Source organism: Nycticebus coucang, chromosome 4 (genome assembly GCF_027406575.1).
Source record: "Nycticebus coucang isolate mNycCou1 chromosome 4, mNycCou1.pri, whole genome shotgun sequence".
Classification (NCBI taxonomy): Eukaryota; Metazoa; Chordata; class Mammalia; order Primates; family Lorisidae; genus Nycticebus; species Nycticebus coucang.
The window spans coordinates 79,010,268-79,034,326 of record NC_069783.1 but is presented as its reverse complement, the minus strand read 5'-3'; the positions used below and the strand labels follow the sequence as shown (position 1 = coordinate 79,034,326).

Here is a 24,059-nt window from a genome sequence, read left to right as displayed (position 1 = left end):
ATTCTCCTACAGAAGGTGCCATAAAGACTGTGATACGGGCTCTGGAGCAGAGCCAGGACTAAAGAGAGTTCCATCCATGATGAACAAAATAGCAACATTGCAACTAAAGACACGATCAGCGCCGCTGATTATTCTTTTTCCTTCAGGCTTCAATACGGCTCAGCATTGCATTTACAGTGCTATTTGGTTCATCATGAATTTATTTTGCATTTTGATTTTCTAATATACTGCATAAAAAATGATTTATCTTGATTAGTGAGTTTTTTTGGCTCCCCATAAAATCTTGCACCTGAGGCTGGTACCTCATTCACCTTGAGCTGAGTCTTCTAAAGCCTGCCAAGCAACAGAAAACTGCTGAGTTAGGTAAGGTACCCTCACTTAAAACAAAAATTATTATCATGGTATAAATGGACTTTTAAGTGAGGAAATCCAGGCCTTGAAACAATGAAATAAATGTGTGAGATTGGAATGGAGGGAAGTTGCTGATTGGGATATTTCCTGGGTGGTGGCTACATACACCTGTGTAGTGCAGCCTTACTTTATCTGGAACACTAGGCTATGACCAGAAGAATAAAAGAATCATAAGATATGAGCAGTGGAAAAAACAAATAAATCTTAAATGCACTGCAAAAAGTGTCAAAATAGAGGTATTTTTAAATCCTTTAGGAAGTCTACTGGGTAAACCCTATTTATAGGAATAGGTTAAAGTTGTGATGATATGGTAACATTTGAGCTAAGCCTTGGTAGGAAAAAAGAATATGAGTTTTCTTGGAAGAAAGCAAAAAGGTGGGGCGGAGGCATTCCAGGCAGAAGCAACAGCAAATGCAAAGGCAGAAGGGCCTGTAAACACTGAATTATTAGATAGCTGGATCTAACATGAGCTGAAGGTAGGGAGCCTGGGGTCCAGGAGATTGGTTTTGTGGCTATGACCATCATTTTTTGCGAAAAGCAATTAATCGGAGTCAATGGGAGTAGAGAGAAAAAATGGGCTAAATATTTTTAGTATTTAGTATTTAGGAGGTGGTATCAACAGCACAGAATAATGGATGGAGATCTAAGGAATGAAGGGGCAAGCAGTTGCACAGGACTGTCACTCTCTTTAAAAAGTGGATCACAGCAGGAAGCACACAGCCATGTGAGGCCAGGGTGGAGGTGGAGTGAGGGTTTGGCTTTCAGCTGTCCTGGAAATTTCATTCAGCCAAGAAAGAGCACAGAGATGAGTCAAGGGCATGTATCATAAATAGAAGGATGTTATAGCTAATACCACCTTCCTCACACTGTCCTACCCAAACAAGAGCAATTGAATTCCCTCAGCCATCGGCAGTGACATCCATGGGAATCAGAAAGGCCCAAGGTGATGAGGTCCTAGAGCAAATGGGCTCCCACCAGGGCTGGTGGCAACCGCAGGCAGGACAGAGCCTGCTGGAAGATGACTCATTTTCTAAATTTCAGATTCATCTTGCTTCCTTGGAAATGGGGAGATAAAGAAATATCAGCAGTCCTGATGGAAATTTTCCCCTGGGAAAACTGATGCCAGAAGCCATCTCAGGTACTAAAAGGTAACCTCAGCAAAGAGGAGTCAAATGGGAACAGATATATTTGGCCACAAGCTGACTGCAATGATCTGCTGAGTACATTCAGTCAGGATCAAGGCGATTCGTGGCTATCATCTGCTCTAGAAACACCTCATTTTAGGCCATAATGGTGAATGCACAACACGCTTTAAAATTATCTCCCTTTTAGTAATAGTTTTGGATAAGAAATCCCAGCCTAAACATAACCTCCAACAATAAATACATGCCAACTTCCTTCAACTAGGATGGGTCTCCTGAAATGAATATTCTGATAAACTGAAAGGCCATTCTGGAAAAACAAAAACAATATACTAGCTTTGTTGTTTAAATCATCATAGTTGAAATCTACATTTAACTGCTTAAGAATGTAATCCTGGAAAATGTCATAGAATTTTGTTTTTGTGATCATACAATGGATCTCTCAGCCTCAAGATTAGGATTGTTTTAATTAGTTCATTATTTAACTTATTTATTTTTTTGAGACTGAGTCTAACTCTGTCACTCTAGAGTGGAGTGGCATCATCATTCTTCATAGCAATATCAAACTCCTGGGTTCAAGCAATCTTCTTGCCTCAGCCTCCCCAGTGGTAGCTGAGCTATAGGCATAGGCCACCATCCCTGGCTATTTTTTTTCTATTTTTAGTAGAGATGGAGGTCTCACTCTTGGTCAGGCTGGTCTTGAACTCCTGAGCTCAAGCAATCCACCTACTTTGGCTTCCCAGAGTGCTAGGATTATAGGAACGAGTCCATGCACCCTGACAAGATTAGGATTCTTAATTAATTCTCATTGGCTAACGTGGGAGAAGGTCTCAGAGATTAGTTTGAATCTAGACATCCTTTGGAATGTGTTTTGGGCCTCAGGCAGTGTTGTTTAGCCTTCCCCTTCCCACTTTCCCTAGATTGCCAGAGCCTAGAGAAATTAGCAGAAAAGAGCAAATCAGTAGCTGAAGCAGACTTGTAATTGTAAGTTTCTCTGTTCATACTGCTGTTATGTATCTCTGTGCTCAGTAGAGTGGGCTATTTGATTAATAAGTGTTGATCAAACTATGAGATTCTTTGTGTGGCCTGGACTTCCTCTCAAGAAAGAGGTCAAGCCAATGTGTGAACAATCAACCATCTGCTGGCTTATGGAAATAAATTAAACCCCTTTGTGAACTGAACAGTTCTTTGACAAGGGAAGAGCTTACCCATAGTGATATTTCAACAACTACTGCCAACTGATGAAATGATGTACTTTGGACTTGGCCTAATGAATGTTTTCCAGGAAAGAAATAAGTATGTGGGGGTCTGACATTTAGGGCTGATTTATCAGTATTTTCTTAAGGTAGAGGAGGCTTGAATAGCCTATAACCTACAATGAAGATCATGTCCAAAGAATGGCCTTTCACAGTGTTATTAAATCCTCTCCTATGTACTCTGCTCCTCCTGAGCTTTTTGATTCTGATTTTTGGTGTTTCTGATCTCATTTCTGTTCAGCTGTCTCTAAGTTTCATATGTTCTATATTTCAAATCCCATTGGCTACCTGATCATTTTCTGATGAAGAATACAAATGTTAACATTTAGGGGAAATCAAATATTTCATGTATTTTTTGTTGTCATTATATAGATAGCCTCACATCCTTATGAAGAAAAATAGATTTGAATCCATAAATAAATGATTTTCAAATGTTTTCTTACAATGAATTTAAAAATAATTGGCTCTATCATGGGCAGATGTGAGAAGAAGTACTGAATGCCTCAACATTCCTTTTTTTCTGTAAATGTTTTAGAAAGTCTATAATTCATGCTTTGACAAGCCAGATAGCTAAACATAATAGCACTTTTTAAAAAAGAGAACTCAGTGGACCATAACAGCTTGAGACCCAAGAGATGATAACATATCACAGACAAGAACCAAGTGTTTGACATTTACCATAGTTGTTTTTTTTCTGTCCACAATGCATACATGTCACCCATTCCAAATCCTACAGTGGCGGAGGTACTGTAGAAAACCACAAAGCACTTCAACATACTCATGTGAGCCCTCCTTCTTCCCCATGTATATCCACTAGAGCAGATTAGCTGTAGGTGACCCACTTACATATGCTGGTTCTGTGGAGAGGCAGGACGGAGGAAAAGTCATGAGCAAAGACCCTGCTGAAAGACAGCATGGCCTGGCGCCTCAACACACCCATACCCTGTGTGGCCATGGGTGCACTGCTTTTTTTCATTTCCTTATTTGTACAATGGGCCGGGCGACATCTTTTCTGTCTTATAGACTTGGCATGTAGATTAAACACAGACAATTCATAGAGAGAACTTTGAAGAGTTCCAAGCACACTGCAAGGAGTCAATTAGATAGTTTGTGTTGGCTATTATTCAGTTTAAATTTTGTGGACAGTGGGTTTTACAAGGTCTCCCCAAAAGCTGTCGACTTTCAGCCTTATATTTTAAATAAGGAATTGGGTCAAAAAGTGGGAACATCTGAGGAAATTCTTTAACTATAATTGTTTCTTATTAATATTGGAAGATTTCTCTGTAGTCCAACTGGAAATATAGTCTTGATAAATCGGTCTTTTTTCTTTTCTTTTCTTTTTTTTTTGGAGGCAGAGTCTGTTAAGTGCTGACCTGGGGTTAAGTGCTATGCCATCAACATAACTCACAGCCTCACAGAAAACTCAAACACATGGGTTCAAGCAAACCTCATGCCTCACTTCCCAGAGTAGCTGGGATTATAGACACCACCACAATGTCCAGCTAATTTTTCTGTTTTTAATAGAGACAGGGTCTTGCTGTCACTCAGGCTGGTCTACAAATCCTGAGCTCAAGTGATCCTCCTGCCTCAATCTCCCAGACTGTTCAGATTATAAGTGTGAGCCACTATGCCCCACCTGATAAGTCAGTCTTCAAACAAACCATCCAGTGACATGCTTTGCCTATTAGGTTTTAATCCTTTGTTATATTACCATTCTGTTAAATATTCACCCCAATGTAAAAACATTCTACACACGATTTTTGTTGGTAAAAATGTTCTCATTGTAATAATAGAACTAAGACTTGTCAGACTTACTGAACATCATTGACGGAATCACTGTCAGGGCTAGTAAGGGTGAAAGGCCATGAAAATCACCCCCAGTTGGTTTGGGGAGTGAGAGAGCTGCTAAGCTTGATAATACTATAACGTTACGGTTCTCCATTAGCTTCTCACAGGGAAATGTTTGGGTCCTCATTTGCTTATAAACTTAAGAAGTAAAAGACTAATGTAAAGGGCAAAATAATAACCAGGATTAACCAGGAACCTGGTAAGTATAGCAAAAATTAAGAGACCATGTCTAGAATAGTGCACTGGCAGTACTCAGAATGGCAAGGAGGCTCAGCTGGAAGACACTAATTAAGACCCTCTGAAAACAGAAAGATCTCGTGAGCCACTAGACGCCCAGAAGGAGAGTCAGCCAAAAGCTACTGTTTCCACAATGGTCTGATTCCAGTATCACAGCAGTGACAATAGCTCAGACAGAAGGCCTACTGTGCCCATAGCTCTAAAATTAGAACATAATGTTTAAAGCTGGTGGTTATAGTCCCTAAATCCATTTTTAATTCCAAACTAAACAGTCCTAAGAGGATTCTGTTCTACCACTGCCCCCGTCATTGGTTTAATTGGCAATATGGATACATGCCAATCAGTTTTAAATTATACATTTGCGTTCCTATGACCTTTTTCATAATTTAGTTTCTTCAGTTTCTCAAAAGAGGGGTTCTGCTTACTTGAAAATTCTATTTAAACCAAAATCCTTTTTATTTAATAAAAGTCTGATTTTTTTTAAAGCATCAGCAAGTCTAACTCCACTTTTTTTAATTAGGAAAATCCAAGATAATGATCATGACTGATTTTATTTACTTTAATGTTGGTAACTAGAACTTTGCAAGGCCCCAGGGTGGCCCTTATGAAGAGCACTGTCCAAATTTAGGGATAGGAATGAGAGGCGGGAGATTGAAAGAATGAGAAGTCATGAAAGTCACTAGAAATCTTTTTTTAATCTTTGATTTCACTCTTCCTCCCCCACCAGGAGATTTGTTTTCTCTAAATATTGTACAAAGTAATCCATGTGTACAGGGAACAGACATAGTGGACATGATAACTGAGGGTTCCCATTTAGCATCTACTCTAGCCAAACTTTATCTGTAATTGAAAGAACAGAACGTGTCTCAGCAACAGGGAAACATTCATTTGAACCATGAGCATTCACTGGGCCACAATTCTAGAGAGGCTACCACAGAACGAGGCAAAACTTTGTTAATTCAAATAACCAGCTAACCAAATCAGAGCTGATGTCCTACCTGAGCCAGCCAAATGAGTCATTCATTGCAGGTTCCATCTGTACAAGTGCTGGGTAGATTCAATTTAGATCAGAGAAGTTTTTGTACCACTACAGGTGTATATGGAGAGACAAAAGAGATGGGAAGAAAGACAGAAATATCCCAACAGATGGGTAGGGATGAAAATAACAGATGGGGACCATCTTAGTTTCAGAAAGGCAGACTAGAGAAGAGAAAGATGTTTCAACGAAATTCGTGGACATAGTGTGAAATATGGCATTACTGTTGGATCTTAATACCACAAAACAATTCTCCATGTATCCTTATTCCTCTATATGAAATCATTTCAGGGGAGGACATACTCTTCTACTATCTTCCTAAAGGAAGCTCTCCAAGGAGTTTGTCACCTAAGCATTTAAAATTACACTACAAATTCCACCTTCAAATAATAAAAAGAGGTAACCCTTTTCTAGGAATTACAACACAAAACTTCACATTATTTTGTCCATTCCTTTCTGATAAGACAACAACAACAACAAAACACTGCTATGATAGATATATGCTTGGAGATGCAGAGAGCTGAGAGTGCTGGTTCCTGCATATAAAAAAGCAATCTCTGTGGAGATGGGAGGACGTAGTTCATGAATTTTGCCTAGCTGACAACCTAGCCAAAGGCAAGCCCTAGAGATATCTTCCCTCTCCTTTTAAAATCTGTGATGATCAAGCATTAGGACCTCTGGCACAGGAAATGATTGAGAATTTTCCCTGGACTCATACAATCTCATATATTTAACAAAAGAGCTCACAGATCTAGTTTGGCTCCTTATTTTTTACACAGAGACCAAAAGATGAAGGAGCCACAGTCACACTGACACTTTTGTGGCAGACCTAGCATTAAAACCCAGGGCTCTAATGTTTTCCATTAACCTACCTTTCAATTTCTACTACTCATCGCAAACTGGAATATGGAGAGATCATCTGAGACAGCGAGGAGAGGCAGACCTGACCATATATTTATTTGTTGTTATTAACTGCATAAGAAGAAAATGTTTTATTCTGCCTTATTTCAGGGTAAAACAAAAAGGAACTCCTTTTCCCAAAAGGAATTAGTTGGGGAATCAAACTAAAGTCTTCATATTCCAGAACTGATTGCAATGTCTTTTGAAAAACACAAGCTCAGATGGCGGGTGGCACCTGTAGCTCAGTGGGTAGGGTACCGGCCACATACATCCAGGCTGGTGGGTTCGAACCCAGCCCAGGCCCACCAAACAACAATGACAACTACAACAACCAAAAAATAGCCTGGCATTATATAGGTGCCTATAGTCCCAGCTACTTGGGAGGCTGAGGCAAGAGAATTGCTTAAGCCCAAGAGTTTGAGGTTGCTGTGAGCTGTGACGCCATGGCACTAACTGAGGGCAACAGCCTGAGACTCTGTCTCAAAAAAAAGAAAGAAAGAAAGAGAGACACCAGCTCAAATGTGTCCTTCAGTTGATATACTGAAGAGATCCCAGAAGGCTCCAGCAGTAATGAGAAGTGGCGTGTTCCTCTTGCTCAAACCATTTTAAGATGCTTCCTGGCCATTCTCACCCACCCTGCTGATCTAGTCTATGTGTAACATGATGTAGGAGCCAGTGCTAGATCTGGCCATGCTAATCCTGATTTTCCAGCTGCCAGAAGTGCAGCAGGTGCTGCCATGGCAGTGGTAGGTTCTAGCTGACTAACACAGTCAAGGCTCAGTGAATGAGATGAACATGTACAAAAGCTACCAGAGGGAGACCAGATGCCTCCCAGGTGAATTTATTATAACTTAATGGGCGATCTAATCTCTCCTAGAAAAAGAATGCTACCAAAGAAAGTGGACTTCACCCTAGAAACATATAAAATAAGATGCCAATATTCATACAAAATGTTTCAAGGTGAAAAGGGGTCTGGCCAGAGATTACCCCCGTCCCCAAGAAAAATAGTCCCATGAAACTAATGATGCCACTAGCCGTTTAAATTATCCTATCAACCCTTCTTGCTTTAATTCCCTGCTTCCCAAACAACAATATGATAAGGAAAGTTTCTTAGAATTATGTCCCAAGAGAACACACTAGGACAGAGACCTTGATAAATCTTTCAGATTAAGAGTTGGATTTCCTTATTAACCATTGGCATTCTGGGTTATCACTGAATGTCTTTGGAGTTTGATTAAGTAAGAACTAGAAAGATTGGAGACAGGCTGTTGGCATAACTGGCTTTGGAATACTAAAAAGCAGATGGAGAAGGTCACTCATTCACAAAGTTTCTACCTGGGCAGATTGCATCTGGGAGGTGAGAGGCTGTCCCATCAGGGGCTGTTTCCTATATGAACTTTGAAGTTGCCACATCTCTTTACTCAGCAAGCTCTACCTTCCTGATAGATATTTCTATGCACATGAAGATTCTATTAAGAATAAAAATCTGAACATCAGCTCTGAAGCATGACACTGGAAAAGGACATTATTGGAAACACTACTAAATACCATGCACTAAAATAAAAGAAAAAATCGTACCTGTCTCCTTAGGTCTCTTGTTTTCTTGGTCATCTTATCGATTGCAATGTTTAGAGGATCTCCTTTTTCTTTCCTTCCAGTCTATTGAGAAAAGAAAAATAATTTCAGGTTTAGAAAGTTTAAAGTTAGAAGACATTAAAAGTTAAAAACAAATTCAGAGAAACACTGAGAGTTTCTACTGAAAACAGTAGAATTCAACTCATTTTTTAATTGAAAGATTATTTTCAACACATGGCTAACACAATTTGATCTCCAAAGGTTTTTTTTTTTCCTGAAACAAAAATTAAAACTGATAAAAATCAATACATTCTAGGATGGCTACACATGTGTGCATATTCAACTCCATGAAAATCTGTATTTTATTCCCTTCTCCAGACGCTTAGGGATTAAATAAACACAAGGATATTTGTGTTTGCCTTCACATACAAATGCTTTGTGTTTTTCTATTGTGTAAGCACCTTTCTGAATAGACCATAATTGAGATGATAAAAACTAAATAGAAAAGGATTTTAAGTAAATCACCAGAATTCAGAATTTTATGCCAATATTTCATACGCCATATTGCAACTTCTGTACCAAAATCAAAAGAGATGCTTTACTAGAAAATACAGTTTCTAATCTCCGTTTTGTCATGCAGTGGAATGCTAAAGATGATAATAAGAAACTTCACAGCTGAGATCATAAGGAAAATTTCCCTTATGACTACGACAGGCAGAGATAGAGGGAAAAAAAATCTTCTTTAATAAATTGTTCACTTGGAAGTTCCACCAGTTCCTTGTTTCTTTTTTCCTATTTTTCGGTGGGCATAGAAAAAAAAACAATTAAACCAAACAAAATAGACTCTCTGCTGCCTTTCAAAACAGCAACACGATTTCCATGGATGAAAAGCTTTAAAACATTATAGGTATCTTACATCTTTAAAACATTAGAGATATCTTATAGATGCCTCATCTCACCTGTAAGAGAAAAATGTTTATAAACCTGTCCAATCTATTAAATTATCTAAACTTTAGTCAAACACCGTAGAGATTTATTTATTTATGATCCTAGTGGCAAGCCAATTCTTGTTCCATACTCAGGCTCTGTAAACTCATGCCGGTCTCTGTAGCAACTCGTGTACATGGGTCATAACAAAAATTTGGAGATACACAAATACTCAGGAAATGTAAAATCCATGTGGCTATAAACAAATGAAGGCTTCCAAGCAATAATTGATAAGCCAAGCAAATTGAAACTTGCATGGTGAATCAGAAAAACTCTGTCAACTGTATTTCTTGAAAGTGAAATAACAGACCATAACCCAGTCCATCTCAAAACATTCATAGTAACTATGCATATGATAAAATGAGATCTAGATCACAAGTTGAGCCTAAAGAGAGATATGTTTGCCTATATTTTGATCTGGAAGCCTAGAGAATCTCTGGTGACATTAGTATGCCATGTCACTGTTGCTGGGATTCTTTTGGGTAATATATACAATATTGGGTTTTCCCACCATTTAAGTCTTTGAAAGCAATTCAGAAATGTTCTTGTCTCAGCTGACATACTTTTGCCACTGTTTAAGGAGGCTGGGTAATACGAAAGTAAAAACTGGGCTTGGAAAATTTGAGCCACTGGCTAGAATCGTCGATCTACTGGCCCTTTGTAAACTCTAAAGGTATTTGTGCAGGAACAATGGCAGGAGCCTGTCAATGCTTAGCTCTGCGCAGCAAATGAGGACATTCAAGCCACCATGCCTACTTTCTGCAGCTCTGTATATCTAAATGTGAACACACCATATTTTTCCATGTATAGGTGCACTCTTTTGTCCAAATTTGTGAGGGGAAAACAAGGATGTACATTATACATGGGTAGTACTAATTCTGTATCTAAATAAATATTTTTACTTTTTTTACGGTTATGTGTTAAAAGTAAAACTCTAGAAAGCAATGGTGATATCCACATGCAAAATAATAAATACCCTACAATATGGTAATTGGTTTTATCAAACTTATGACAAACTTGCAACAAAAGCATTTGTTGGCCTTTGAACAAAGAGCAACATGCTTCTCTTTGTACTCTTTAGGTAGGAGTTAGCAATCTAGCTAATGTTTTTATAAAATTCCTTTATAATATAAAAAACAAGTGCTTACATATAAACAAGTATAAATTTGAATTAAAAAATTGAAACAAAAGATTTTTTTTTTTTTTTTGTCCTGAAAGTTTGGGCTAAAAACATGGGTGGGTGTTATACATGGGAGCGTGTTATACACAGCAAAACAAAGTTAAACTCTTCAGCCTCAATTGACAGGATGCCGGTTGCTGAGAGGGAGAGGAGCTAAGAGGCAGGATAGAAGGAGGAAGGAGGAGAGGAGGGGAGGAGAAAAAGGAGGGGAAAGGAGAGGAGGGAGGGAGAAAGGAAGAGGGGAGGAGTGGAGGAGAAGGATGTCAACCCTCTGTCATTAGGCTTGATGATCCTCCATAACGATTTGCCCCATTTTTTTCACATTCGAGCTCTGTCATAAGAACAATGAATAGCGTAACATATGCTCTGTGTTCTTCACAAGGTTAGCAGGACAATCAATCATCATGTCAATGTGCTGGAAACAATAAAAGGCATTAATGGTATTCAGGGTAATTAGGAAAGTATTTTTGCTGTGGGAAAAAAAAAATGGAAGAATTGATTTAGAAATGACATAAAAACTATTTTTGGATCACCTGTACTTGTGCTCCTCCATTCAGGCAGATAATGTATGAAAACCTTGCCAAAAACTAGAATTCCCTGAAGGAAAAGTGCTCTCTCTTTAAGGAAAAAATATTTGGGGAAGTTCATTTTAAGTAGGCAACTAGTCTAGGATATTTCTAAGAGGTGAAATAAGGGGAAGAAACTCCAGCTGAGTCTTTTACTTAGTAGGTTCTTGGAACTATTTGTTAAATAACAAAGAATTTGTTCATTGTGAGCAAATTCTAGTTCCCAGGGAGTCAACCAGAAGCTTTACCTAAGGCTCCCTCCTTGGTCCTCCAAGTTCTATAAATTAAAAATATTTTAACAAACTGACATGAAAAGAGATCTAAGTTACCATTTTGACATCATCACTTAATAATAAAGTCAGAATGTGTAGGGTTGCTGGTCATCCAATATTTTCTACCCTTGCTGAACAGAAGGGAACAAAAGCCAATTGTAACCACTCTCTGCTGATAACGACCGAGTGAACTGGCAACTGCTGTAGGCTGTAGACTTATCATCTGTGGAATGAAGGGGCCAGGGACGAGTTAGTAGTAAAACCAAGGAGAGTCTGAAATCACACTTTTCTGACACAGGGACTCAGTCACGGCACCACAGAGAGGTCTGGAATCCACGGGCAGTGGGGGTTTTCTCATCTCTGACAGGTAGATAAGTGCTTGCCTCATGGGATTACTGTGAACATTTAAAGAGACAGCATCTGTAACATGTTTAGCACAGTACCTGACTAGCAGGGTTAACTCAATGTCCTCATCCCTCCTTCTCTATCCTCTCATCCCCCTCCAAGAGGAGGACGGTAAGGTTCAGAGAAATGAAAAGGACTGGTTCTGACCACCCAGCTCATTAGCATCTGACCAGCACCTCCAGACTCCCAGTCCAGGGCTTTTTCTGTTCCATAGCTACACCATCTCCCATCTCTGAAATTCCAGAATTCTGTGATTTTATAGTTTCATGTGTTTCTCTTCGAAGACTATCAACAAAATCTCACATTGGCGTGTATTTCCTCTGTCACTTTTTGTCTGCAGACCTTGTGTGCCTTTCGTAGGGCTGCTCCCACTTGTCTTCTTTATCTTTACCTGCAGGGAATGAGTCTGCAGCACAGCCATTTAATAAATATTGTTATTTAAAAAAGGAAGACGGCGGGAGTGTTCTCTCACTTTGCTGTGGGTGCTTTTCCTAGTTGCCATCTGTTGTGCTAGGGAGATGCATGTTTATTAAACTTTATTTGTTTTAGTCTTTGGGCGCTATTTCACAAAGCACATTCAAGATAGATCCATGGTTTGAGGTGATGAAAGGGAAGAGAATAAATTTTCTGATTTAGATTTTCATAGGGGATCCTTTATTCTCCCTCTTCTGGCTCTAAATTCAAGGCCAGTGTGCCAAAGTATCAGATGCTGTCTAGAAGACTTTCATATTTCCAGTTTAACCCTAAATAGAAAGATTGGGCCATTGATAGAAATTTTGATTTTTACAATTAATCTTTAGGAAAAGTACAATATTTTATTTCAACAATTTGCCCCTTTGTGAAATAAAGGCCCCTCTTCTTTACACAAGGATCTTCTGTTTCTGTCGCTCTCTCTCTGTCGCTCTTTCTCCTTCACTATATTAATATCACTTGTTTCAAAGTTCTGAAGATGTATGCAACATACAGGAATTTATATTAACATTCTGGATAGTAGGTCAAGAGGGATATAAACTCCCAGATTACAAAACAAAGAATCAAGGAACTTTAACTTGTAAGTCTGAAAATGAATATGTCTTTTTTTTTTTTTTTTTGTAGGGACAGAGTCTCACTTTACCGCCCTCGGGCAGAGTGCCGTGGCGTCACACGGCTCACAGCAACCTCTAATTCTTGGGCTTAAGCAATTCTCTTGCCTCAGCCTCCTGAGCCGGGACTACAGGTGCGTGCCACAACGCCTGGCTATTTTTTTTTTTTTTTTTTTTATTGTTGGGGATTCATTGAGGGTACAATAAGCCAGGTTACACTGATTGCAATTGTTAGGTAAAGTCCCTCTTGCAATCATGTCTTGCCCCCATAAAGTGTGACACACACCAAGGCCCCAAAGGCTGTTCCCGTCTCAGAACAGAACCTTGTCCCCCCTGAACAGGTCATCTAGTTCAGTTGGTCTCCGGGGCAGGCCCTGGGAGTAGGAAGCACCTCCCATATCAGTGCTTCTATCACATCATTAACATGTGGGACATGGTTGTAAGAAGGCAGATGTCTCACTCTCTTCCTTTCCTTGGAAGGCATCTGCAGGCTTTACTGACAGTATGCGGTCACTTCAAAATATTACATAATAGTGACTCTTACACTGAATATCTAAGGAGCTAAAATGCCCAGTCTCCCAAGTGTTTTTAAAAGACATGGAAGTCAAAACCATCAGAATGGCAGGAAGCAATAATGTGCTGTGCACTCCATTCCAGCACATTTTTCTATCATTTAAACCTATGATGTAGACACCAGGGGGAGGAGAAATAATTATCTATTGATCGAACAGTCACCTTATCACATTTGGAGGGCCTCAAATCCCACATATAGAAATAATATTCTTATTACAAATAGTTCCCTTATTTATAGAACCTGGAACATTTCATAGCACCTTTATAATATGTGTAAATCAAAGTCTGAGCACATGAACCTTTCTAAATATTTCTTTTTCATTAGCAAAGGACATTTTTTTTGGAAGGAAATAGACAATATCTCTTTAGAATGAATGAATGCTGAGCAGTGGACACAAAGTAAATCCTTGATCAGCATACTCTAAACACATCACAACCTAGCTATCCTGGACCGTGGGTGGAGGATGAGGAGGCAAAGTTAGAAAGGGGAAAGATAACACATCTCTGAAACTTCACTGCCAGACCTCATCAATGTTCAAGAAAAGAATCATCAACATATAAATATATCAGGATAGTGATATTGGTGAGACGTTCAGGCTCTGTCCATTGGTAGAGCAATATCAGGATACACATTGGGCAATGCATGATGAAGGGCTGGCCTGGGGAGGTCAAGCTCCTCACCCTTATTTTCCTCTTTCTGTCAGCCTATCCATGTTCTTTTAGTAGCATCCCTCTAATATTTCCTTCTGACTCTCAAGCAAAGTTCTCTGGCCAAGGGATATAGGAGTGTAGGTGGTAGGTAGAATTATTATGCAGAATATATGTGTGTGTGTGTGTGTGTGTATGTTGTGTGTGTATACATATATATATATATATATAGAGAGAGAGAGAGAGAGAGAGAAAGAGACATATATTTATTTTTTTTTCTTTGATATGGTCTCCCTATTTTGTGTAGGCTGGTCTCAAACTCCCCTCCTGGCCTCCAGCCATTCTCCCACCCAAGTCTCCCAAGTAGTTGGGATTACAGGTACTCATCAAGGCATATTTTTTCCCCCACTGAGATTGATAAACTGGTAGAAGATAAACATTGAACTCAGTACAAGATCTCTGAAAGTAGATCCCAAATAGAAGAGAAGCATAGCTGAGAGAAGAAGAAGAAAAGAAAAAAAAAAGAAAGAAATGGAGATGAAGAGGAAGAGGAAGAGATTATGAGAGAAATCAGAGCAATAAAGGAATGCGGAGTTGGGGAAAGAGAATTTAAGAGAAAAGAAGGTAGGAGAGAGAGGTCAGCTTCTGGAGTCAAGTCAAATTAATTCATGTTTCCCATTGCATACTCTCTTAGTCCATCTGAGGTGCTATAGCAAAAATCCCACAGCTTATGAAAACATACATTTTTATCTCACAGTTCTATTAATACATGCTGGGAAATCTTAGATGAAATCACTAGTAGACTTGTTGTCTGTTTATAGATGATGTCTTCTCACTGTGTGCTTGCGTGGCCAAGGGGCATGAAGCTCTCTGAGTTCCCTTTTATAAGGGCACTAATCCCACTCAGGAGGGTTCCACCCTCATTACCTACTCAACTTATAGAGGTCCCAGTTCCAAATCCCACCATTTTAGGGGTAAGGTTTTAACATTTGAATTTGGGAGAGACACAGTCTATAGCATACACTAACCTGTAAAATAATTCTTTTGCTCATCATTATACATGGGGACTCTTAGAGCCTAGAGTGGTATCCTGCACATAATAGGCATTCAATAAATTTTACTAAATTAATTATAAAAACACTTAGCCTTCTGAATCCAGTTGCACCTAAAGCCTTAAATATGTATCAGCAAATTACCTGGTATCCTGAGTTAATAAATTCCATGTCTGTTAATGTTGCATTTCTGTCACTTATAATGAAAAAGTCCTTACTAAATCAGAAATCTTAAAATACTAAGCCAAAACAAAGTGAAAGCAAAGTGTTAGTGGGGGCAGACCTTTGGCAGGTTCCCCAATGGACACAGCCTGGAATGCTGCCTGGGGTGTACAGGCCTTGGCTCGGCATATGGGTTTACTGACAGGAATTCCCCCAGTACTAATCACTGACCAAGTTTAAATCCTAATATTGTATCTCTCCCTTAAATAATCACTAACCTTGGAATACTGCCCATCAGAAAGTCTCTATGATTCATACTCCTCCTCATGTCCCTCTGTCCATGACACACACACACACACTTAAACACCTCAGTGTGCTTTTCCAAGGCCACAACGTCCTTTGTTGATTTATTTCCCTCATCATCCTCAGTATGGCTTGCTAAGACCTAGCTTTCACTTCCTCAGTTTTTATTTAGTTCTTATGAAGCACAGGAAGTACTTGTTTATAGGCAGAGAAATGGATGACCGAAGTAGGCACCTGGGGATGGGAAGTAGATATAAAAGGGAGATTTTTTGTAGGAGTATGATTCCCGGTTTGGTATGAAAAGGATAGCTGATTTGGAAAATGGGAGGTCCTAAATATAAATTTCACTACTTCACAATTTGCGTATCAAGGCCGTAGGAAGTAGTTGGCACCTGAATAATGTTATAATTCTTCCTATTTTCTACTAAATTCTTGGGCTTATATTTTAAGACTTCAGAATCTGGTGTCCCTCTTGTAAGGACCCACAGTTTTAATCTAGTTGTGTCTTTTTTCACAACTCACAAGTTTTGTTCATGCCTATTTATGGGCTGATGATGGTGCCTGGCTTGAAGGGGCTATTCTCCCCTCAGCCAGGTTCTACCTATTCTTCAAGAAACATCCCCAAATCCCCCTTCTCTAGGAAGCATTCCTAGACCTACCTAAGCCCACGAAGAGCTCGTCTTATCGCCTTCGTCAGTGATGTTCTGTGCCAAACAATGCAGTTGCTAACAGCATACCATTCTGCATTAGCTAACGTGTTTTTTGTGTGGCTACAGAACAGAACCCCAGGTTTTTGTGGATAGAGGATTCAGCACAAAACTCATAAGAAGTGCACAGGAAATACTTGTTTATAGGCAGAAGAAAGAATGATCCAAGTGGGCACCTGGGGATAGGAAGTAGGATGAAAGGGAGATGTTTTTGTCTAGGAGTATGATTCCCTGTTTGGCATGAAAGGGATAGATGATTTGGAAAATGTTGTGTCCTAAAAATAAATTTCACCTACTTCACAATTTGCTGATCAAAGCCATAGGAAGTAGCTGGCACCTGCATAATGTTACGATTCTTGTTTCTTGATTTATTGTATCAACACAGGTGTAGTCCTCAGTGATTATTTGTCAGGCAACCCTATATAGAAGATAGTTTTCATAGCACCGTCCCTGCACCTTGGGTGATTGCTAAAGCTGGGGTTAATTAACCACATATTCCTTCTAAGCCTATAAGAGATCATGAACTGAGCAAACTGCTGAAATATACCATTTCGTCTTACAGTTGAGATGAAAGAAATAAAGGCAAAACGCAAATTCCCATTGATTTTACACACACACACACACACACACACACACACGGAATAAATAATTTAAATTTCAATAACATTTAAAGTTCAATTTCATTTTTAAGTGCACATTTCCCAATCCACTCAGCTACAGTTAAATCCACCAACACCTAAAGGGTCCCTAGAGCCTGTCATATTTCACCATCACAAAAAGAGGTCAATAGCTGAGTCCACTTTGCTGAGAATTCACAGAAATCCAAAAACAGTCAGGCAGTAGGTTACCTTAATTTATGGATAGTATGTCTATGGGGGGACTCCATGCCTTGGACTTCTTGTGCATCACGTAAAATATATCAAGAGTCAGTTCATATTATAATTCCTCCATCACTCCTTCCCTGCCCTCTCTGCTCATGTAAACCCAGCCTCCTGAGAGCCTATGGCCACCTCTACTGTTTATGCAGTGCTTGATAAACAATTACTACCTAGGAAGTAACAATATATCCTGCAGACCTCTTGTATTGTTAATTGAATTTCAGATGTCACACTATGCACAAATATATAAGATGCATCATTATGATCCTGTATTATTCAAATTCCTGTCATGAGTAGACGTCCCTTTTTTCCAATTAGAGGCTCAGATGCAGAAGGACAGGAAAATGTCAGCCAATTATATTTCCTTGAAACTCTGAAGTTCCTGACATAGTGTCCCACACTGGGTAGGTGCTCACTAAATTAGAAATATGTATAGATATGTACATACTAATATGTTTTGGATAGGAATAAAGAAATTTTATTCTAGATGTTTGACATGATTACATAATATAGATCTTTGGGGACAAGGCTGCTTTTGTGCAGAGAGGGGATTAAAGGCTAGTTATGTTCTCAGTGATGCTGTATAACAGTGTTTTTCAACCTTTTTTTTTTTTTTAACTCACAGCACACTTGAACCTCCAGTTAAATTTCCACAACACATTTAAATTACGTTGATCAAAAAAGTAAAAAAAAAAGAACATACTTACTGTGCTTTGAATTTCTTTCAAAAATAATTTAATTAATGCTCTTTAAAATTGTATTTTTTATTTATTTTTTATTAAGTCATATACACATAGATCATGAATACATTTATGCGTATGTGGGGTACAATGTATTTTTATACTATCTGACGTGCTTACATCAAACCAATCAACATAGATTTCACCTCATTTACTTGATTATTGTGTTAAGACATTTATGTTCTACACTTGACAGATTTGACTTGTACCCTTGCAATATGCTCCATTAGTGGTCCTGCCATTTACCCTCCCTCTGTCAGTCCTCTCTCCTCCCCTCCCTTCCCACTCCATTTCTCTCCTTCGTCCTGGGTTATAGTTGTGTTTCTATCTTTCATAAGAAAGTGTGAGTAAATATAAGTTGGTTTCATAGAAGTACTGAGTACAGTGGATACTTTTTCCTCCATTCTTGAGATACTTTACTCTATTTTTGTAGCATACCTAAGATCCTCTTACAGCACACCAGTTGAAAATCACTGCCATGGAGTTACAGTGCTGGCCACTCTCATCCACTTTCTACACTAATTTCCTCCTTTCCCTGCACTCATATTCCCTTCCCTCCCCAAAGCCTCTTCTTTGCAGGAAGGAGACAGAAATTCCTAGAAGCCAGAGCCTTTGATTGAAGGCACAGGATTAAAATGTACATGCTCTTGGAAGAAGAAAGATGATGAGTAAATGACTCTCATCAAAACAGTGAGAGGTGGGAGTGGATAAGCTTGAGGACTCTAGGAACCAGGCAGGAATCGATTTGGTGAAATGGTGCTCCTGTGAGATGGGAAGAACCCTGAACAGGACAAAGAGAACACCTTAGTCCTTCTCAGTTTCCAACATCTCGGCAAAGGAAGGTGAGCAAGTTTTGTGGGTGACAGTGGGCAGAGGAAAGGCACAGTGCGGAAGTACCAGGTACTTGCTGCGTGCCCAGGGTAACCCAAGCAGATCGCTTTTCATGGACCAGAACAAGGGCTGTTTTGCCTGCCCACATCAACCCCAGCCTCTTTTCATCTTTGCCAAAGCCCGTGAGGATGGCCTCTTCTGTCCTCTCTGACACCAACTCCCAATCTCTACCTCGACAACTTTTTGTGCTCACGTTCCCTTCCAAAAGGCCAGTGCTGCCTGGAAGGCACATGCCAGGTCCTGAGCCCTTTACTTCTTGTCACTATGAGAAAACTAACAGAGAATAGTGTTTTCTTTTTAATTATATGACAGTTAACATAAGTAGAGAAGTATTTTAACTATTTAGACATTAACAAGCCCCAATTTAGTGTGGCTAATCTCATCTTTGGCCCATTTTTGCTTTCCAGGGAAGAACATCTTAAACTCTGGACTCTTCCTTCCTTAAATTTCTAATCCATCTAATCTGGAGGGCTGAGAAAGAAGCCATGCTGTCCCCAATCCCAGCACCAATGCCCAGAGGCCACCACCACCGGACAGGAGCTAGCACTGGGCAATCCTCCCATGAAGGTGAGTCAGAAGCCTCAGTGAGAATGCTTGGAATCTGTGTTGTAATAGATCTATCTCCTGGGGCCTTCCCTCACACTTGGAGCCAATGAAAACTTTAAGAGGCAAATGGCATTTTTGCAGCACGACAGCTAAAAACTAAACTAAGTAGAAAGCAGGCCGAAACCCTAGAACACATGTCTCACATCGTCCCAAATATTCCTCACTATGTGGCTCCCATAAACACCATCTGCTGTGTTAATTTGTAAAGAATTACAAGGTTCTTAAAATTACACTTTGCTCTCTGTAGCATACACTGTGTCTATTAAGGGGGAAACTTGAGAATGTGCCTCACATCAAGCCAGACACCAAGGTCTTTCTCTTTCACATGCTGGGATCTTACAGAAACTTTTCTAGGTCTGCGTGGAATTTCAAGAAGCATATTGTATAGGGAAAGAAAAACATTAATAAATAAAATACGCACTACAAATCTTCACCTAGATTATAATCCTAGCAGTTCATACATTTTCAAATTGTGTCAATGTCTCCCACTACAATGGATTCTCCTGATAATCGAAGTCTTTAGTTCTAAGTCAAACAGGTTGAACAGCCTGGGAGGACTTTTTGGGAGAGACGTAACTCTCCATCACCAGCGCCTGATGGCCAGAGCCTCCTCAGAGCCCCTGAGTGGTGACTGAGGTCTTCTCACTATGGCCCTGTCTGCCCACAAAGCTGAAAGAGAAGCATCTCTTCCCAAACATATATCCCTGAAAATGGGGGGCTTTGGGTGACAGGCCACAAAAGAAAACTTTTTGATGCTTTAAGTCCCCAGGGTATTTCTGGTTAAATGGTGGTAGATGGTGATTAAAAAAAAAAAAAAAAAATGAGAGAATAGAGTCTTAGGCTCAATGATCCTTGGGCTAGTAACTCCTGACATGACACAGTTGCTACAATGTAGAATCCTGATCCCTGTCCTAACAAATTCTGTTTCAGTGGTTCTGGAGTAAAGCCTAGAAATGTTCATTTTTTAATAAGTATTTTTATAATTATAGAGAAGATCTGGATATGAGGAGATAGTTCAGGGGTTCAAACCTGACTTACCACTTGATTAATTAAATTTCTCAAATTGTGGTGTAGGAATCTGGATTTCCAGATTTCCATGAAATTCTGTTGATCATCCTAATTTGGAAAGTTTGATTTTTGTAGCTATTTACTGGTAGTAATCATGAAATAGGACCCAAGGATCCACAAATTAAGGCAATTTTGCTAATTCCCGAGGAATCAGTCACCTTATCTGAAAAGCATGGGATTCTAAATCAAACCACTTAATTAAAAGAGAAAAACCACATTGCCATTCCTGCACAAAGAAAAAGAATGTTCAACCAGCTTTCCAGATTTGCTTGTTATTGTCATATCTACATGAAGACATCAAATAAGTTTAGCTGGAAGCGGCAGACAAAGAGATAAAGAGAGGCTGATCTTACTAAGGCAGAGAGAGTTTAAGAAAATTTTGCAAGATCATGAGGATAAAACAAATAAACAGAAACACCCAGGATTCTGATCCAGGCAGTATTTCACAGCTTCTGGTGGTAAATCTAAGTCTACACTCTACATATTTCCCAACATTTTCTGAACATTTACTTTTAAATTTTTCTGCCTATAGTTCCTAGCCCTCTGCTCCCTAGTAATTATGTCCCAGGCCTCAAAGAGAAGAATTTTTCTGGGCACCCTGTAATATCTGCTATATGCCAACTCTGCTACTTCTTTTCCACCCACCCTCTTTGCTACCCTAAAATATCATCCACAGTCTGGATCAAGCCCTGCCTCCCTGACCCCAGAACCTCAATCATAACAGAGCTTCTTTTCTCATGGTAAGCAGTAGCAACCCCCCAGATCAATCCTGAATAGGCTTCTTTGAGTAAGCCAGCACTGAGTGGTCTCACTCCATATCCCTTATAGTCAGACATCTGGCAGTTACTATTAGCTCACTTCCAGGCCCTAATGAAAAAGGACAGGACTGGGGCTGAAAGGGCCGTGCTTGAAGTTTCACTAGTCACTTAGATTAAGCTGAACTGAAGAAAGTACTGTTGCTTCCAATAGTATCATCAGCTCTATGGAAGGCTGGATTTTTAACACTCATTACAAGAAGAAACTATTGGAGCAGACCCTTAAACTGATGATAAATGTGTCAATTGTATAAGCAATACAGTAGAGTAAAATTAAAATGTTGTAGTTGTGTTCTGTGTTTGTACATGTACATGAGACTGTGTGTGCACATGTGTGTATTCCAAGTTTCATCTGCCATTATCCCTTGGATAGCACATATGGGGACTCTCTCCTTTAACTGATAGAGCATAAACTCTGTGAGGGAGATACCACATTCTCTGTATCAGGCATAACACCCCCTGAAGGAGTTTCCTTTGTACTTCGTACAGTCTTGTAGTTAGAGAAGATAAATGTGGGAGTCAAAGAATGTTACTGCCTAGCTTCCCTTAGCAATAGATGGGAGTGAAACCACAGACCACTGAGGAAGATGAACCCTAAAATCTCAGGCCTTCCATAAATCTAATACCAACCTGTTTGCATCCATAGCTACCTATCCAGCCATGTATAGTCATGGGAAGCTGTAGTGCCAGCTCCAAGGTTCACCTTAGTCTGTCTCCAGAGAAGGTCTATGACACAAAAACTGGGGTGCCAGAATGGATGTTTTGATAGAGAAATCAGTGTTGTCTCATTTTACATTCTTTTTTTTTTATTATTAAATCATAGCTGTGTACATTGATATAAATGACAATGGGAATGCAATTTCCAGTCTACGCCTTCCACCTACCCAACCTTCATGCCCTTTTCCAAGACTTCCCTTTATTCACAGAATTTTTGAAGAAGACATGAACAGACTTACATTATATCTCACTAGCTGTGTGAGACTGGTGGATTTTCCTAAACCTATTAACCATTATCTTCCATCTTAGAATAGAGAAAATAATGCCTATGCCAATAGTATGGTGAAAATTAAATGAGACAATGCATGCAACGTATCTATTTCTGATAAGGTGACTGATTCATCAGAAAGTGGCAGAATTCGCTTAATTGTGGACCCTTGGGTCCTATTTCAGGCTTACTATCAGTAAATGTTTACATGGAAATGATATCCAATAAACAGACTCCTTCCCTCTTTCTTTTCCTCTCTTGATCAATAGCTTCGTAAGGAGAGAGACACAGTGCCAAGCATCTGGACCATGGATAAGTGGAAGATAGATGGATTGAATTTCCAGGGAGAATATATTAGTTGTTTTATAGGGTGGATCTTGGTTTACCAAGACTTGCTATTTGGATGTCTTTGAGCCACTGAGTGAAATTTAAAACTCATGACATTTTCACCAAATTAAAGTTCATTCATGGCACAATTCAAATATGAGGTGAATGAAAGACGAGAGCCAGACATGGATCCTAATATTTCACTAATACAGTGCAGGAGTGAGGAAGTCAAGCTCTGGCACCATGGTGTCTTACACTAGATGGGAGAAAATGCTGGAGACAGGTTCCTCCTTTCATTTCTCTGCATGGGTAATGAAATCAGAAGGGAACACACCTCACTGATGATTTTAATGAAACTGCACCTGTGACTGCCAGGAAGAGGGTGATCCCTGTAAGCATCAAGAGTGGATTCTATTTCAGTCGCCCTCACTTGGCACGTCAAGGAAGGCATGGCCTTTTGGAAATGAGGAAGCCAGATGCAGCAGGTCTGCCATGTCTGCTCCACACTGATGGCGAGTCCACAGGGGAGCTGCTAATGACTTACACACACACCTCAATAAGTAGGAGGCTCCAGAGAAATGGGTCTGAACAGAACGAAAAGACCTCCTTCCTAAGTGGCCCTTAGAACACTGTGATACAAAGTCTAGAGATCTATCATTAGAGATTACTATAATTCATTTGTAATGACTCAAGAAGTTTCCTGCTAAAATATTAATAAAACTGAGAAAGATCTTAAGTAGATAATTTGTTTAACTGATTTTTCTGTCTGTTTCTACCATTAGACTGTACACTTTATGGGGTTAGTAACTTCATCTGTCTCGTTTATTTGTGTGTGAGCTTCACTAAGTCCAGTAGTGTGCAGATAGGTTCTCAATGAAGGGTGACCTAAAATGGTTGTCATATTGGAAAATAGAAAGTTGTTCCCTAAACAGATAACATAGAAAGGTAGAATCAAAACCTCTGTGTGAGAAGTGTGAGGAGAAAACTCAGAGAGTAAAAAGTAAACTCTGGTCTCATAGGAAATCAGTTGATCAGGGAATCTAGAATTGAGGAACTAAATATATCAATGACCCCAAACAAAAACAACAAGGGGGAAAAAATCAAATAGTGGTAGAGATATACGAGAGGCAAAGAAAAAATAAAAACAAAATATACATATTTATATAGTTCAAGGCAAAAGGTGACCTGAGACCTTACCCTGAAGTATGGGGACTCCAGACCTGTTAGTGAATACAAAACAGAAACTACCAAGAAAACACATGTGTAGGGACAGGGATCAGGATAGGAATCCAGTTACTTTTACCAAGATAGGAGGTAGTAAACAGGTAATCAGAAAAGAAGTCAGAAACCAAGAATCAGAAGGGAGGTCCTGAGCGAATACTGAGAGAATTCTGCTGTAAGTCTGAC

The 24,059-nt window shown here is 39.4% G+C and overlaps 1 protein-coding gene across 3 annotated transcripts in view; it reads right to left on the bottom strand.

Moving 5' to 3' along the window:
- Positions 1 to 24,059, bottom strand: part of CTNNA2 (catenin alpha 2) — a 1,130,561-nt gene that overhangs the window by 266,379 nt on the left and 840,123 nt on the right. For all 3 annotated transcript variants that reach the window (XM_053588738.1, XM_053588740.1, XM_053588739.1), the window contains exon 8: positions 8,409 to 8,489. In XM_053588738.1, the coding sequence (XP_053444713.1) occupies positions 8,409 to 8,489 (81 nt within the window). The remainder of the gene's footprint in view (positions 1 to 8,408; positions 8,490 to 24,059) is intronic.